This window comes from Struthio camelus, chromosome 4, assembly GCF_040807025.1.
Source record: "Struthio camelus isolate bStrCam1 chromosome 4, bStrCam1.hap1, whole genome shotgun sequence".
Lineage (NCBI taxonomy): Eukaryota > Metazoa > Chordata > Aves > Struthioniformes > Struthionidae > Struthio > Struthio camelus.
This window is the reverse complement of record NC_090945.1, coordinates 12,537,279-12,551,123: the sequence shown is the minus strand read 5'-3', so window position 1 is coordinate 12,551,123 and position 13,845 is coordinate 12,537,279. Positions and strand designations below refer to the sequence as shown.

At 45.5% G+C, this 13,845-nt stretch overlaps 1 protein-coding gene and 1 long non-coding RNA gene across 15 annotated transcripts in view; one reads left to right on the top strand and one right to left on the bottom strand.

The window, feature by feature from the left end:
- Positions 1-6,824, bottom strand: part of HERC3 (HECT and RLD domain containing E3 ubiquitin protein ligase 3) — a 61,874-nt gene extending 55,050 nt beyond the window's left edge. For 4 of the 14 annotated variants that reach the window (XR_011140830.1, XM_068941532.1, XM_068941527.1 and 1 more), the window contains exons 1-2: positions 6,750-6,824; positions 1,837-2,100 (exon numbers count right to left, since the gene is read on the bottom strand). Coding sequence is in view for 12 of the 14 variants with exons in the window: in XM_068941532.1 (XP_068797633.1) it covers positions 1,837-2,062 (226 nt within the window). In the remaining 2 variants the exon portion in view is untranslated. Of the gene's footprint in view, positions 1-1,836; positions 6,429-6,675 lie in introns of those variants that run through there. The other 10 variants (XM_009674505.2, XM_009674507.2, XM_068941531.1 and 7 more) reach the window with 7 other exon arrangements.
- A 177-nt stretch (positions 6,825-7,001) lies between these two features.
- Positions 7,002-12,905, top strand: LOC138067136 (uncharacterized). The gene is made up of 4 exons (XR_011140828.1): positions 7,002-7,069; positions 8,258-8,333; positions 8,996-9,086; positions 12,469-12,905. It is a non-coding gene; the product is annotated as an uncharacterized lncRNA (long non-coding RNA).
- The last annotated feature ends 940 nt before the right edge of the window (positions 12,906-13,845 follow it).

The following is a 13,845-nucleotide window of genomic DNA, read 5'->3' as shown; positions in this document are numbered from 1 at the left end:
ACATGCCCCACACACCTCTTCAACATGGCCTCAGTCACAGGTTCACAAGAACTTTGTCCTTCACTCGCCTGATCTCAGACTGCCCCTTTTCTACAGTCCTACCTGAAGGCAGGATTACCTAATGGCCAGAGGCCTGCTTCGGGACTCACGAGTTCCATTTCCAACCCAGGTCCTTGACTCACTATATGGCCTCCATTTTCCTTACCATCATGTGCTTGTTTAGTTTTACGAGTAAACGGCAGACTAACCCAAAGATAGTGCTCAGAGTATATGTCTTAGCATAACGGTACTGAATTTCTGGGGTTTGCATTAAAGCCATGCAGCTAGTTAGTGGACTAGCAAGGGGAAGTATTTGCACCAGACACAGCAGAATACCCACTAGGCTTGGATTCCTTTTACAAAGCATCTCATTAATTCCAGTGCCTAAGTTCACAAGTGTAGGGGAACAGCAGTTGTGCACAGAGGAGACTTAAGCACTCCTGATAACCTCCCTCAGAAGCTGCCTGGAGAAAATTTGTAGGAAAAGCAAGAGGTCAGAATCAATGTCAACTCCTCTAATCCAGCATCACGGCTGGAAAAATCTATCTGGTGCTTGAGAGAAAGGGGCAAAAGACCCTCAGAGAAAAGGAACCATGGAGTCAGCCAGCTCACGCTTACACATACTACATAGGGAACTCTGGATATTTTGTATATGTCTCTTAAGTCTGTCATGGAAAAATAAGGCAAGCTAGAAGAGCCCCCAGCCCTACAGAAGGATAGTCAGCAATTTGAGGAAAGATGACGTCTATTGTTCTAAGTACCCACGAAGGGTTGGTGGTTTTTTTTTTTATTATTTATTTATTACCAACATAAAATCACTGGACACAGTGTTCCAGCTGTAGTGAGAACACCAAGTTCAGAAGCAGGAGCAAGAGCTGAATCTCCACCCGGGACTTGGCCTGGGAACCTACTTGGGAGGAAGGTTGAGAATTTAACCTATCCTGTACTGTTTTTCACCAAAACATGCAAACTGAGAAACCAATATCTTCACCACATGCCAAAAACAAGACAGAAGTCAAAAATGACCTGGGAAGCTAATATTCAAAACCAAAGCTATAGGAAAGGTTTCAGTGGTCCTCAAAATAAAAAAAATACAGACAAACCACTCCTTGAAGACTCTGGAAAGGAGAGGCATTAGCTGCCTGCAGTTTTGCACACACAGGTTCTGCCTGTGGGAACACGATTATAAAAATGCTATTTGAGTCTGGGGAACAGAAGGGTACAACGACCTTCTTCCAGAGTTAAGACAACACAAGGGGGAGAAGTGGAGAGGGTACAAGTGGATAAAGGCTTTCCAAGGAAGGGGGGAGGGGGAAACATCTGTAATCCCTCTCAGCCAGAGAGGGCTCGTTCTGCACAACTATGCTCAACACAGGCCTGTTCTCTTCAGTACAAATGATAAACTCTGAGCAATGACTGAAAGAGAGCAGGCATAGGGATGCAACACAGTCAGAAAAGCAAAGCAGAAGACAGCATGACTCGTGGCCCTCTCTTCCCCTTCAAAATACAGCACACTAATGGCAAATAACAAAGTCTGCCCTGATACCATTTGCACTCGCCTCTATTTTGGTGTATTTCCCAGACAAACTGAGCAGACCTGCCTCCCCACCCATGCTGCTCAGATTTAGCTTTCAAGAGCAAGCAAACGTTATTCAGCATCATCACTCTGTTATGACACATGACCTTAGCTCCATTAGCTGCTCCAGCTCCACGGCACTCAACACAGAGCAGCTACCATAACCTTTTCTGCCTACCAGTCCCAGCTGGTTTATAGCCTTGTATTAAAAAAAGACATACCTGGCTTGCTTCCTTCACTCTCATGCCCCAGTTGGCCTTTGGTGTTCAAGCCGCAGGTATATACTTCCCCGTCTTCGAGCAGGAAGATGGAATGGTTTCCTCCACATGCCACCTCCTTGACATTCCTGTCATGAATGAATCCATACACCTGCGGTTCAGGAATGATGACCTGGAGGTTGCTACCTATCCCAGGCTGTCCAAAAGACGAGTATCCCCAGCATAGCATTTTATCTCTCTTCAGCAAGTCATGTAGCTTTGTCCTTCCTGGGAAAGGGAAATAGGGAGAGGAGAGCACATGAAGTAAATATTCATCAAGTGGTCCTTTAGAGATGAGCCACTCTGAGCAGAAGATGGAACTAGCCAAAAAAAAGCATTTCCTGCCCAAATCAGTCAGCCCTGTGCAGCTACAGTAAAAAAGAATTTCTATCATTAGGCAAACTAACAGACAAGAATCAAGACAGCTCAGATACTAAGTGCTTTAGTGCCCTGGCGACCTCCATTTGTACGGTGGTGAAAGCATTCTGAAATCCAGCAGCCTCAAGTTCTTTCATTTCAACAAAAGCACTCTACCTCAAAAGCAAAAAGCAACCTCCTCCTCAACACAACTCTATTTCTTTTTTTTTGTTTTGGAACTAATGGCTCCAAATCTGAACTTTTAGACCACTAATGTCACATTTGGAGCCATTACTTAAAGATGTCTTTAAAAACTATCTCAAAGGTGGTCAAACCAGTCCTGAGCAGACTGACAGGGGTATTTCTAGTATGCTGGTCAACGCAGAACTGTGTCATATCTGATAAAGCCAGGTCAAGAAGGATTTTGCAAAACCGTACACATTCCTCCCAACCAATTATGCATATGCGCACATGCACACATCCCTAAGCTGCAGCAAGAACTCCCCCAAGAAAAAGTAGTTTATATGGAGCAACACACCCACAGCTTGGCCCCTGACAACAACAGCCAGATAAGACCCTAATGCATCTGATATAACTTGCCAGAACTCAGGTGTTACCTTTTCTACTACACTCAATGAAAGTCAGGGCTTTCAGAGAGCATGGCAACATGGGAAGGAAAAATAAAGCAATAAGACGACTAAGGAATTACACAGTCTGAATTCAGTAATGACAACAGCGTTCTTCTGCTTAAGAGTGGAGGTAAAAAAAGATAGCTATATACACACATATATTAAGAACATACACATTTTTCTATATATATGTGTGTGTGTATGTATCAGTTTTTATTTCAGAGTAAACATCTGAAAGATTTAGTAATGCTCCCTTGTCACCCTTAATCATAAAGGGCTTGGGTTATTTGTTAAACATGCTGGACTAATAAGACATCAAGAATTCCTCTGCTTGAGCTAGGAGCTGACTAAAGCTTTTCTGTAATGGGAAGAAGAAATAAGAGAAAGAACAGAGAAGAAGATGAAAGCTGCTACACATCAGGTCTTACGACTCATCATGCCGAGTTTCAAACTAAGGCAATTTACAGCAGCAGCATTTACTATCTCAGCACAACAGCTAAAGCCAAAGGTAACCCCTGAAATGCCATAGATTCCTCAAGAAAACAAGGTTCATTTTACCATTCCGAGCAGACAGAAAACAGGTGCTTTCAGTTTGCTTCTAAAGCTTGGTGCTAATTCAATCTCTAAGCATTAGCAGTAAAGCCTTTTGTAATCCAAGCCCTAAGCAATGAGAGTTCATCTCTTACCCCGTTATCCTTGCCTGTCAGTTGTGGTCACACAGTCAGCTGTGGTCACTTTGACTGAGACAGGTCTGAGATGGATGAGGGAGGGAGACAATTTTCTAGCTGCAGCTCCTCAGCTGTGCAATTTCCCACTGAAAACAGCTTACCAGGAACTCTTGTTAGGTGCTTTAAAGCATGCTATGAATCCCACCTATTTCTGTTAGCCATAGCTCTTGTTTTTTTTTTAAAAAAAAAAAACATCACCCCAGTCATACACATCAACATGTATTTTTCTTACTGGCCAGCTCCAAAGCACCCACGGGGAAAAAGCAGCAGGCTGCAGGGCTCTGTCCAGTTGTTAAACTGGTTGTTGTGTATATTCTGGTATTTGGTTGTCCTCAGCACAAAAGTCTAATGAAAGATACCCTGCATGCTGGTTACTCTGTTTCCTATACTAAGAATAAGAACAGTGTGGGACACAGCAAAATTTAAGTGAATGCATGTGCTTATCCTTTAAATGACACATCTACCGTATCCATAGTGAACTTCACATTCTGTATTGAAAAAAAAAAAACCACACACACACAACACCTGAAACAGTAGTAATCTGGGTCTGTCATTTCTTTCAGCCTGGGGAATTACCTTATTACAAAGATATAAGCAGGTTCACAATAAGAGCAAACCTAAAGATCCAGAGATCACATTCCCTGAGGGTATAAATGGAGGTTACCTCTCAGCTGAAAAGATTTCACAATTAAATGCGATCAACTACTATGACATTGTACAACATGAGCTAAATATTAACTTAATATATCTTTCTAAAAAGGTTCCTAGAAAGTCTGCTCCCTATAGATTAGTCTTCTTTCCAATTGCTAATTTCATTTAAAAAGGCTAAAAATACCGCAATTACTTTGTGTTCATTTTCCTCAGAATAATTTGCTGTAACAGGCAGGTGGATTTGATATGAAAGGTAACAGGAGAGAAAACCACACCTATTACTACAGGATTTAAAACAGCAAAGAGTTCAAACTCCCAATAATTCCTATGCACATTAGGGTCATATTTCAAGGGAGGTCAGCTCCCATTCATGCTAGTGGGCAGATTTTCTGGAGCATCCAGCTCTTGTAGGAACTTACATTTCTGAAGGGGTCTTCTGGGCACTGAATGCTCTGGAAAATCCATAATTTGTCCTTAACGACTTGATATTTTGAAGGGTCTTTAAAGTACCTCCCTTGAAACACCCACTGCCCCCTCCCTCCACATCCCCTTGACATTTCACTAATAAATTCACATGCAGCTTTATTCCAAAGGGACAGAGCAGCACTTTCCACTCAAGAGTGAAAATCCACATAGCCACTTTCCGTTTGAGAACACAGGCACAGAAACATACTTATTTTCCAACGGCCTGGTGAGCCATGTTTTCAGTTTACTTATTTTGTAGACACCACACACTTTTAAAGCCACAACTGTCTTTAATTTTTTTTTCCAGATGCAGCATGCAAAGCTGCTGCAAGTCTTAATGCAAGTAGGAGCTGTGGCTTCCTGTGTCATAAAACACAGTAAGGCTTCAAATGAGAACTTCACGCTCCATTTCCAATTCTAGTTAAGGCAGTTATTTCTCCTTGACATTAGTGGAAGAACTAAAAATGCACGAGATGCTCCAAACTACATCTGCAAGCTGCGTCACCCTCCTTATGCTAAAACCAGTATATTAAAAGCTTCTGAGGCAGGCAGTAACACACATGCTCGTGCATATATGCATATACACATACATATTTTAAATTCATACATCTGAATTTTTAAATGTGTCAAATCATTCTCACTGCTCAGCTTGATGCACCTGAAACAAACTGAATCTGTAATCTTTGGAGAACATAAACATTTTAAAAAGCACTTTCCTAAGTGTAAGTTAAGGCATTAAAGTTCTTGGTCCCTTTTAAAAACTAGATTGCAACACAAGAAAGGAGCTGTAGCACCCCACCACAGTATATATCCCTGTTCTTCACAGATCACAAGGCAGTTGGTTTAGTATTCACGTTTTAGAGGGTAAGAACAGATGTGATGCAGCAAAGCTGCTCATTTGAAGACACTCCTCACTTCCAACCAAAAAAAAAAAAGGGGGGGGGGGGGGAAGGGAGCAGGAAACATGCCAAACATCCTCAAACACCGACATGCCAGGAATAATTCACCACTGAATGATGTGTGCAGCACAGCCAGAGAAAAGAAAACCTCACAGTGCAGGGAATATTTTGAGGAAGATAACAGTGGGTGGAAGATCCACCCTCTGCTATAATAAGGCCCAGCTGACATACTAAGTATATATCCTTTGGTAAGAAACAACCCTGCTGATTTATAGGATCATTATAAAATAATAATACAGCTTTTAAGATCACGACAGGGTGTCTTCACACAACCGCACAAACATACCCAAAAGCCATAGCTGTGACAGCAATTGCATGCTTTCCGGGAAAGTTAGTAAAGTAAATATCATGCTCACAACAAGCAATGCTCAAAGCTGAACGCTCTCTAAACAAAGCCATACGCCAACTGGCAGGGCATGAATAAGCAACCTTTCTCCTTCCCCGTTGTTCGTGGGACTTCAGCTAGTAAATGCGCTCATTTTAATCAGCACTACCCAATAACGAAGGAATCCACTGCTTGTTTCTGTCACAAGCAGGCCTCCAAGCCCGCTTTCTCCCCCTTTTTGCCTTCGTTTCGCTCCAACTCGGCGCCCAGGTCACAAAGCGAGAGACTGTAAGGCTCAACCAGTTACACTACAAACAAAGCACTTCCACAGCACAACCAAGCGCCCTAGTAGAAAGCATTTTCAACCAGACCCTCCTCCCCGTAACCTCCGTCGTGCAAGGAGAGCAGAAGGAGGAGGAAAGGCTTCACCCCCTACCCCCGCCTCGCTGGCACCCCGCCTCCTTTCGGGTACACCGGCACCGCCGTCCCGCCGGCATCCCCTGAGGGGGCACAAGCGGCCTCGGGACGCGGCTCTGCCCCTCGCCCCACCACAGACACCTCCCCCCACCCCCGCCCCCGCCCCCGCCGCCGGCCGACCGGCCTGGCGGCTGCAGCACAGTAGGGGGCCGAAAGGCGCCGCCCACGACGTGACACACGGCCACGGCTGCCGCTCCCGGGACACCCCTCACCGAGAGCGACAAGCACCTCCACAGCCGCCCCAGGCCCCGCTCCACCCCCTCAAGCAGCCGCCGTCGCTACCCACCTGTCGCCGCCTCACCGGCCCCGCCGCCGCCACCACGGCAACGAGGAAGTCCCGCCCCCCGCCGGGGGGAGAGACGGCGCGCCGCGGCCAATAGGCAGCGCGGGGCTGGCCCGAGCTCGCCAATCAGCGGCGGCGGGCGGGGCCGCGGCCGTTGGGCCGGCCTCGCGCGGGCGGCCGTTGGCCGTTGGCCGTTGGCGTGGGCTCGTGACTGAGGCGTGGGGGGCGGGGCGGCACTTCGGGGCGGTGGGGGGCGTTTCTGTCACGCCCCGGGGCGGCTGTCCGGGGACTCGGCTTCCTCAGGAGCGAGGGGACGGCTCGAGGTCGGAGCTCCTTTTGGTGTTGCTGAACATGAAATATCGCTTATTAATAACGATAGTCAGCTGCTTCCCCCATTCCTTTTTTGTCTTCCATTTTGTCTGACCTTTGTGCACCTGACAGGCTCGTTTGCTTTGGAACTCATACTTGACGTCAAATTTCAACCTAGCAAAAATATTTGTGGTGAAAGGCTAAATCTTTTGGGGGGGGGGGGGGAGAAGAGGCCAGTCCGTCAAATGAGCAAGCAATTACAATGCCTGAGTACACATTTTCTGATTTTAATGCCGTCCCGTTAGAAAAAGGCTGCCATATGCCACCCAGGAAATGGCTGCATTTCAGTAATCATGTAAAAATAATCAAGGTAACATGACAATCGCCTGTGAATGAGGGATCAGCACCTGAGCAGTGCCCAAGCTAGATCCCACTGGCTGCCATCAAAATGGCAGCCGGTATTTTTGCAAACCAAATAGAGATGTTTGTATGAGCTCCAAAAAATAAAAAAGAGGTTCCTAAACCATGCCCGTAGTATTCATCTCCCCTATGCTACATCTCTGGCATCTTTCAGCATTTGTGTGCTTAGCATGCAATATGTCGTATCAGGCAAAAATGTGCCCTTCTGTTTTGACATGGCTCACGCAAATTTTGCGTAAAATGAACTACTTTATACCTCTGTATAACAGCTTTTGCCTGCCAGTGTTGCAAGCGGTTTCTAGAATAACTGTAAAAGCGTAGAGGAAAAAAATAGTTCCTTCTTTGTTTGTTTTTGTTTTATTTATTTTGTCATTTGGAAGCCCTTTGTGTACAGTCAGTGTTTCCCTTTATACTCAGTTTCCTCTGTTTGTTTAACTCTCTGATTGAGCAATCAAGGAGGCAAAGAGATGCAAAAAATAAGAAAACAAGCTAGTGAAGACCAGAATTTGTCAGAGGGAACCAGGAATCTCTTGCTGAAAGCGGTTGCTAATTGCCTCTGTTTCAGCTTCAGGGAGAACTTTCAAGGCTGATACTTTATAAGTGTATTAAATAATAAAGAGACCAAAATAAAATAATTCTGTATCTGTTTCCATACACTGTACTGTGTGCCGCTCCCTCTGGAGGCTGTTACCCGTGCTGATTTCTTAATAAGAGCTCAGGTTTCATTGCTGTATGGATTTTCTTCATTGAACTACGGATTTTCCTCATCTGTTTTTTTTCAGGCTGAATCAAACTGGCAAGTGTGGAGTCACCATCTCCCTGCTGGCTAATGGCTACTCCAGAAGGGCCCATGGCGAGGTTAGACCTTTTCCAGAACAGCATTTAGCTCATCATTTCCTTAATGGTTTATCAACCGCTTGTTGAGAAAGATAAGCCCCTTCAAAGTGATACAAAATCCCCCCCAGAGACCAGGTCTGAAGATGTCCAGAGACTGCAAAATATGCAGCTTGTCAGGATTTTCAAAGTGCCTTTCTTCTCCCCTACTCAAATAAACAGCTGCCCAGCATGAAGAGCTACATGGGCCAGCATGTTATGAGGTCTCCCAAATGTTGTGGTAATACAAATTATTATTCATTAGAGTTATCTCCACAAAGGATGATGGAGTGGCAGTTTTCATCTGCCCTGTGAACTGATGGGGTTTTTCAATATGTGCCATTGGTAGCCTTTTGTCACAATAGTCCATGGTACAAACATTTAAGGGGGGCTGTGTGGAGGTAGGGATGCTTTACCCCTATTTAACTCTTTGTCAGAGTTGGTCACCAATGCTACACTAGATAGTCCTCAAACTACCCCTGAGACCAACGTGTGACAGATATTACAGCCCTTGAATAGTGGGAGGGAGATTTCAGGAGCTTCACTATCTCTGGCTACCAGTTTCTTATGCTGGGTTCTGAATCTAGTAATGGAAAGCTCAGACAGGTCCAGGATTTTAACTGGGTTATTTCTTGCTCCTCTTACAGACCTCCAAGTCCTGAATCACACGCAGCAGACCTTTCTGCAGCAGGTCTACCACAATACAGGACATTTGGGAATCACACATGTCAAGTAAGAGTAAGTACTGTTTATGCTTTGAAAGACATCAGTGAAAGAGCATTCCCCAAGTCCAAACTGTAGAGCAGGCTGGGGTAGCCCATGGCAGCGCATAGCAGTCAGCTTTGCCATCTCTCTGTTCTACCAGAGTTGGGCCTCTCTCTGTGCAGCACTGGGAATCTGATCCTCCCGAACTCTGTGGCAGTCTGCAGGTTTCTGTGTATCCCCCAAGCAACAGCAGTCCCCAGAGGGATGCATTTCATCATATCTGAAGCCCGGCAATCCAGGCTGTGTTTTTGTGTGTGATATCACTGGTCTGTGATCAGTCACCGTCATGTCGCAACCCAGCAGCTGCCTTGCTACCTTAGTCCATTAGTTCTGAGTGATCAGGATAAATCCTTAATTCTTCCAGTTTTGTCCCAGGCCTGAGGCTATTTTAAATTCTTCCTTGCGACCCTGAGGAAGACAACTGATTTACAAGAGACTCCGAGTAACCATGGATAACCTGGAAAGGCTCGACATTGCAACTCAGTTCATATGAGAAAGAGCCAAAGTCAGAATGCCCTTTAAAAAATATGACTTCTTTCTTCCCTGATGTAGGGATTTATTATTTTTGAGGTACCTGACTCATAAGTTTCAGGGGTGCAGCTAGTGGGTTCATGTGTGCGGAGAATCAGATAAGCTTCAGCTCTTTCTAGGAGCTGTTCCACAATGTCAGGAAGAAGAGCACGTAAACTGATTGCCAGGCAAAAAAGGAAAATGTGAGTCAAAAAGGGAAAAAAAGATATCCTCTCGCATAGGTCAAAGGGGAAAAACTGCTGCAGCAGTGTCTTTCAGGGTTAAGTCGAACCGACCTCGTATTTTGTACTGGCAGGTATGAAGTCAAAAGCTTTATAGATAGTGTTACATAAATGGGATAGGGCATGTACAGACTGGTGCAGAGTCTGCATTTCCATTACTAGTTTACATTCCCCAGTTTGATTCACGTCTGCCACCTGCTTTCTTTTTACTTTCCTTTCCTTGGGTGATGTCCAGTCCTGTCTTTCACATGGAGTAGCTGAGTGCCAGCCCTCTGTAGAGAGCATTTGTGCGTATCAGAGCTCAGAGGTGAGGTGCTTGTGAGTATCTCTTAGGACCCCTTAGCTCAGTCCTGGCAGTGCAGAATAGTTAGAGAAGGGGCAGTTGGAAGCGTTTTTCAAAGGAAACTAGGTTATGCCAAAATGTAGTCATGCCTTGCACCGGAAGCATTTAATTCAAATCCATCAGGGAAGTACTAAGAGCCATCCCTGGGGTGCCTGGCTACCCTTCCTTGGGACTGAGGCCACCTGTAGTCATGAAGCAGCCTGATTTGACCAGCCAAGATTTTCCAGAATTGTTTCCATAAAGATGTAAGGTGACTCAGAACAAGTACAGGGTGGGCAGGCCGGATCAGGGTGCAATGATGTCCTGAGGGATTGCTGCTACCTCTGGTCGGTTACACCCTGCTCTGCAGTAATACAGTAAAAGTCTTCCTGTCCTTCCCATCTTCTCTGATGTTTAGGGAGCTGTAGAAACTCTCTGCACCAGAGGAACTGTGCCTCTGTATTTGCCACTGCCCCCTCTCTTGTTAGGGTTTCTTTTCCATCTGAATCTGTGTCTTTTTGGCTTGACCTGAGCTCTTAGTTCTCTCTATAATATCTTTGTGCATCGTGTGTTTGGGCCTGTTCTTTTTTTTCCCTCTGTTATCTCAGAGGAAGTAAAACAAATCTCATTTACAGTGGGACTACAAAGGGTTTGGCCCTGGCATGCAGGTAGATTAAAAACCTGTTTGCCTTTCAGAGAGATGGCCCTTGGCAAGTGCTCAGTGGCCCCAGCCAGCCTGTGAAGAGGCTCTCCGCCTTTCCCAACAAATACCTCAGAGAAAGAAGGAACTGAAGCGGGGAGAAAAGCTAGCATTATGAAGAGTGCGCTTTGCATTTAACGGGGCAGGAAATTATCCACATAAGCCAGAAGTGTATGCCCCAGTCATCCTGTGTCAGAAAGCTATTTTGTGTAGGAAAAATCCTTCTGTGTGGCCAGTAGATTCTCTAGAATTGTCCCTCTAGAAGCAATGAACTCTTCTGTACTTTTTCTTTTCAGCCCTCTCCATGTTAGTGGAGAGCTTTTCAGAGAGGCTCAGCTGGAGATTAGCCAAGAATAGCTGCCGTGCAGGCTGTCTGCAGCCCCTGCAGGTTGTCCCCAGCCAAGCTGCTATCCCATGCAGGAGTTATATTCCTGCATGGCGTCTGCTCTGCAGTTAATCCAGCGCTTTTGTTTCTCTTGGCTGACGGGCAGCCTGCGTGTCCCTGTCTCCCCAGATCCACCCTTATTAAATCAGCTTCTCTACAGGGCAGTCAGGGCTTGTGCTTCTCTATGGATGGCATTCAGATCAGGAGAATGATCTAAAATAATTCCTGTTGCATGTTCAATATATTTTTGCTGCCTATGTAAAGCCTTTTAAACTCATAGCTGGATATCAGGTTCACGCACCTTATTTTTTCCGTGCGTATTCTGTAACAAGAACTACTTGACAAAATGTAGACACAGCTTGGTGCTCAAAGTCATTTCAAAAAATGACAGAGGAATGCTCTACCCTGCTCTGTCTGAAGGCCTTTTTTAATAAAAGCAGAGCTTATTTGAGGAAAAATTAAAAATAGCCTTGAAAGTTACTCTAGGCTTTATCTCCTGTGTGCTTTTGCATCGTACGTGACAAGAAGGAAGTTCCTTCGGGCTCTAAATAAACCTATTATCATTTAATCTCTAATGGGTCATTTTGAAATCCAAACAGAATGCATCTTTTTTGCACTTGCACAGCAATGAAGATCACTCCAGATTTCTAAGCCCTAATGGAGGCTTAGAAAACCATTAAAAAAGAAACAAGCAGCCAGGAGCAGGCTGGCTAAAAGCAGCAGGCTGAGCTGCTACGACAGAGAGCTGCGATGGCCTGCAGCACTGGCTAGGGTGCGATGGGGATCCTGTAGCTCAGTGGGGATGGCACCACGTGGGGCAACAGCTTGGGGTTCTACCGGTTCCCTCTTTCCACAGAAATATATCTGCAGCAGGATGGTGCCCTTCAGAGAGATGATTAAAAAAACATTTTTCATACAGTGGGAAAAAAAGTCCCCAGTGATCAGATTGCACTGGGTTGGTTAAAATCCACTGGTCTAGGACAGCCCCTGGGCAGACAGTTTTACCAGAAGCTGCCCTTTTGCTGCGACTCCTGTGGGCCAGTCGATCCGTATGCAGGAGTCAGACCCTTGCCTCATCAAGGCCCGCTACCTGCCTGCCCTTTCCAGGAGGAAGGAGGGACGATCCCGTGGCACAAAAAGCATGACTTGACAAAAATGGCATTTTTTCTGATGTCTGTCATTTTTTAACCCACCAGAGGTAATACCTGTGTATGCTCCTCCAGATGTCTACTCTGAGAGATTCGCAGAAGAAAAGGCTTTGGACATCAAAAAAAGACTCAGAAAACGATTGTCCCCAATTAGTCATTTTCGTCTTCCTTGGGAAGCATGCATGCTGAGTGATCAACAGGAAAAAGACTCGGCTGAAAAATAAGTGGGTGAGAAGCTCCGAGGCAGGGCCCAGCAGAAGCAAGGTTTCACGTTGTGGCCCTGCTGCCCCAGGTGGGACAAGCAGGCCGGAGGAAGACACCACTGCCACGTGCCCCCTCGTTTCCCTTGGCTGGAGATCAGTGTATTTGGAGGCGTTAGTCCCCTCTCCCTGTCCACATGGCTGTGCTACCAGCTTTCCAACAAAGCCAAGTGTCCTGGTGCTTGAGGTGAGCACTTGCAATTTCTTTCTTTTTGTGGCTTCACTTCTTTTCTCCTGTCCTTCCCTTACCTGCTTGTCAGCTTCTACCTTTTCTGCCTTCCACTGCTGTCTGTAGGCCTTTAGACCAGGTAATCCAAGAAGTTGTTGGGATGTTTTGCACTCTCTAGACATCTGACATGTTCACACTGACCGCCACCATCTGCTTGCCTGTACGTGTGTTTTGATTGGTGACTTTTGCAACAGTGCCCCAACAGCCAGAAGATATTGATTACTGTAGTGTAACTTAAAAAGACGATTTCTTTTTCTTAATATGCAACATAGTCCTTTTTACTTAACTGCAAATTCACAAAGAGTGTTTAAGTCTTTCCAAGGAAACATTTCCTTATGTAAAGAAAAAAGCACTAACCTAACAACCACTTCAAAAATGAGTTTGTGCAATTTGTTGGCATTTCAAAGTGGCCTCCCTGGCCCAACAGGCTCTGTGCTCCATTTTCTTTGCTAGTCTCATGGAAAGGTACTGTATTGCAATAATATTCTTTGCTCACTGAGATACAGAACATTCTACCCTTACTTATGCTTAAACATACACTGACAAAATTATCAGCTCCCGGAGCAACCCCCACAATTTGAGCATCCTTGCATAAAACAACCCAACACAAATGGCATCATTGCCATGGCGTTTTGTCAGCTTTTATTTACACAGCGTTTGTATTTTATTTATTGAAACAAAGACCTTAGCTCCCTTGAGCATGCCACGTGGGACTGGGCTTTGGGGATATCAGCATCTGCACCCAGGGCATGTCTTTAAAAGCTGTGCTGCTCGGGTGAGACATCTAAGTGACGATGGCTGCTGAGCTTTTCCAAAGCCTAGCTCCTGGTTTCTCTTACCGAGCCTGGCCTCAGCCTCTGGCCCTTTGAGGAAAGCAGAGGGAGATCAGAAGTCACCTATCCTTACTCTCTGAGGTGAGATGGGCCATGACAATGT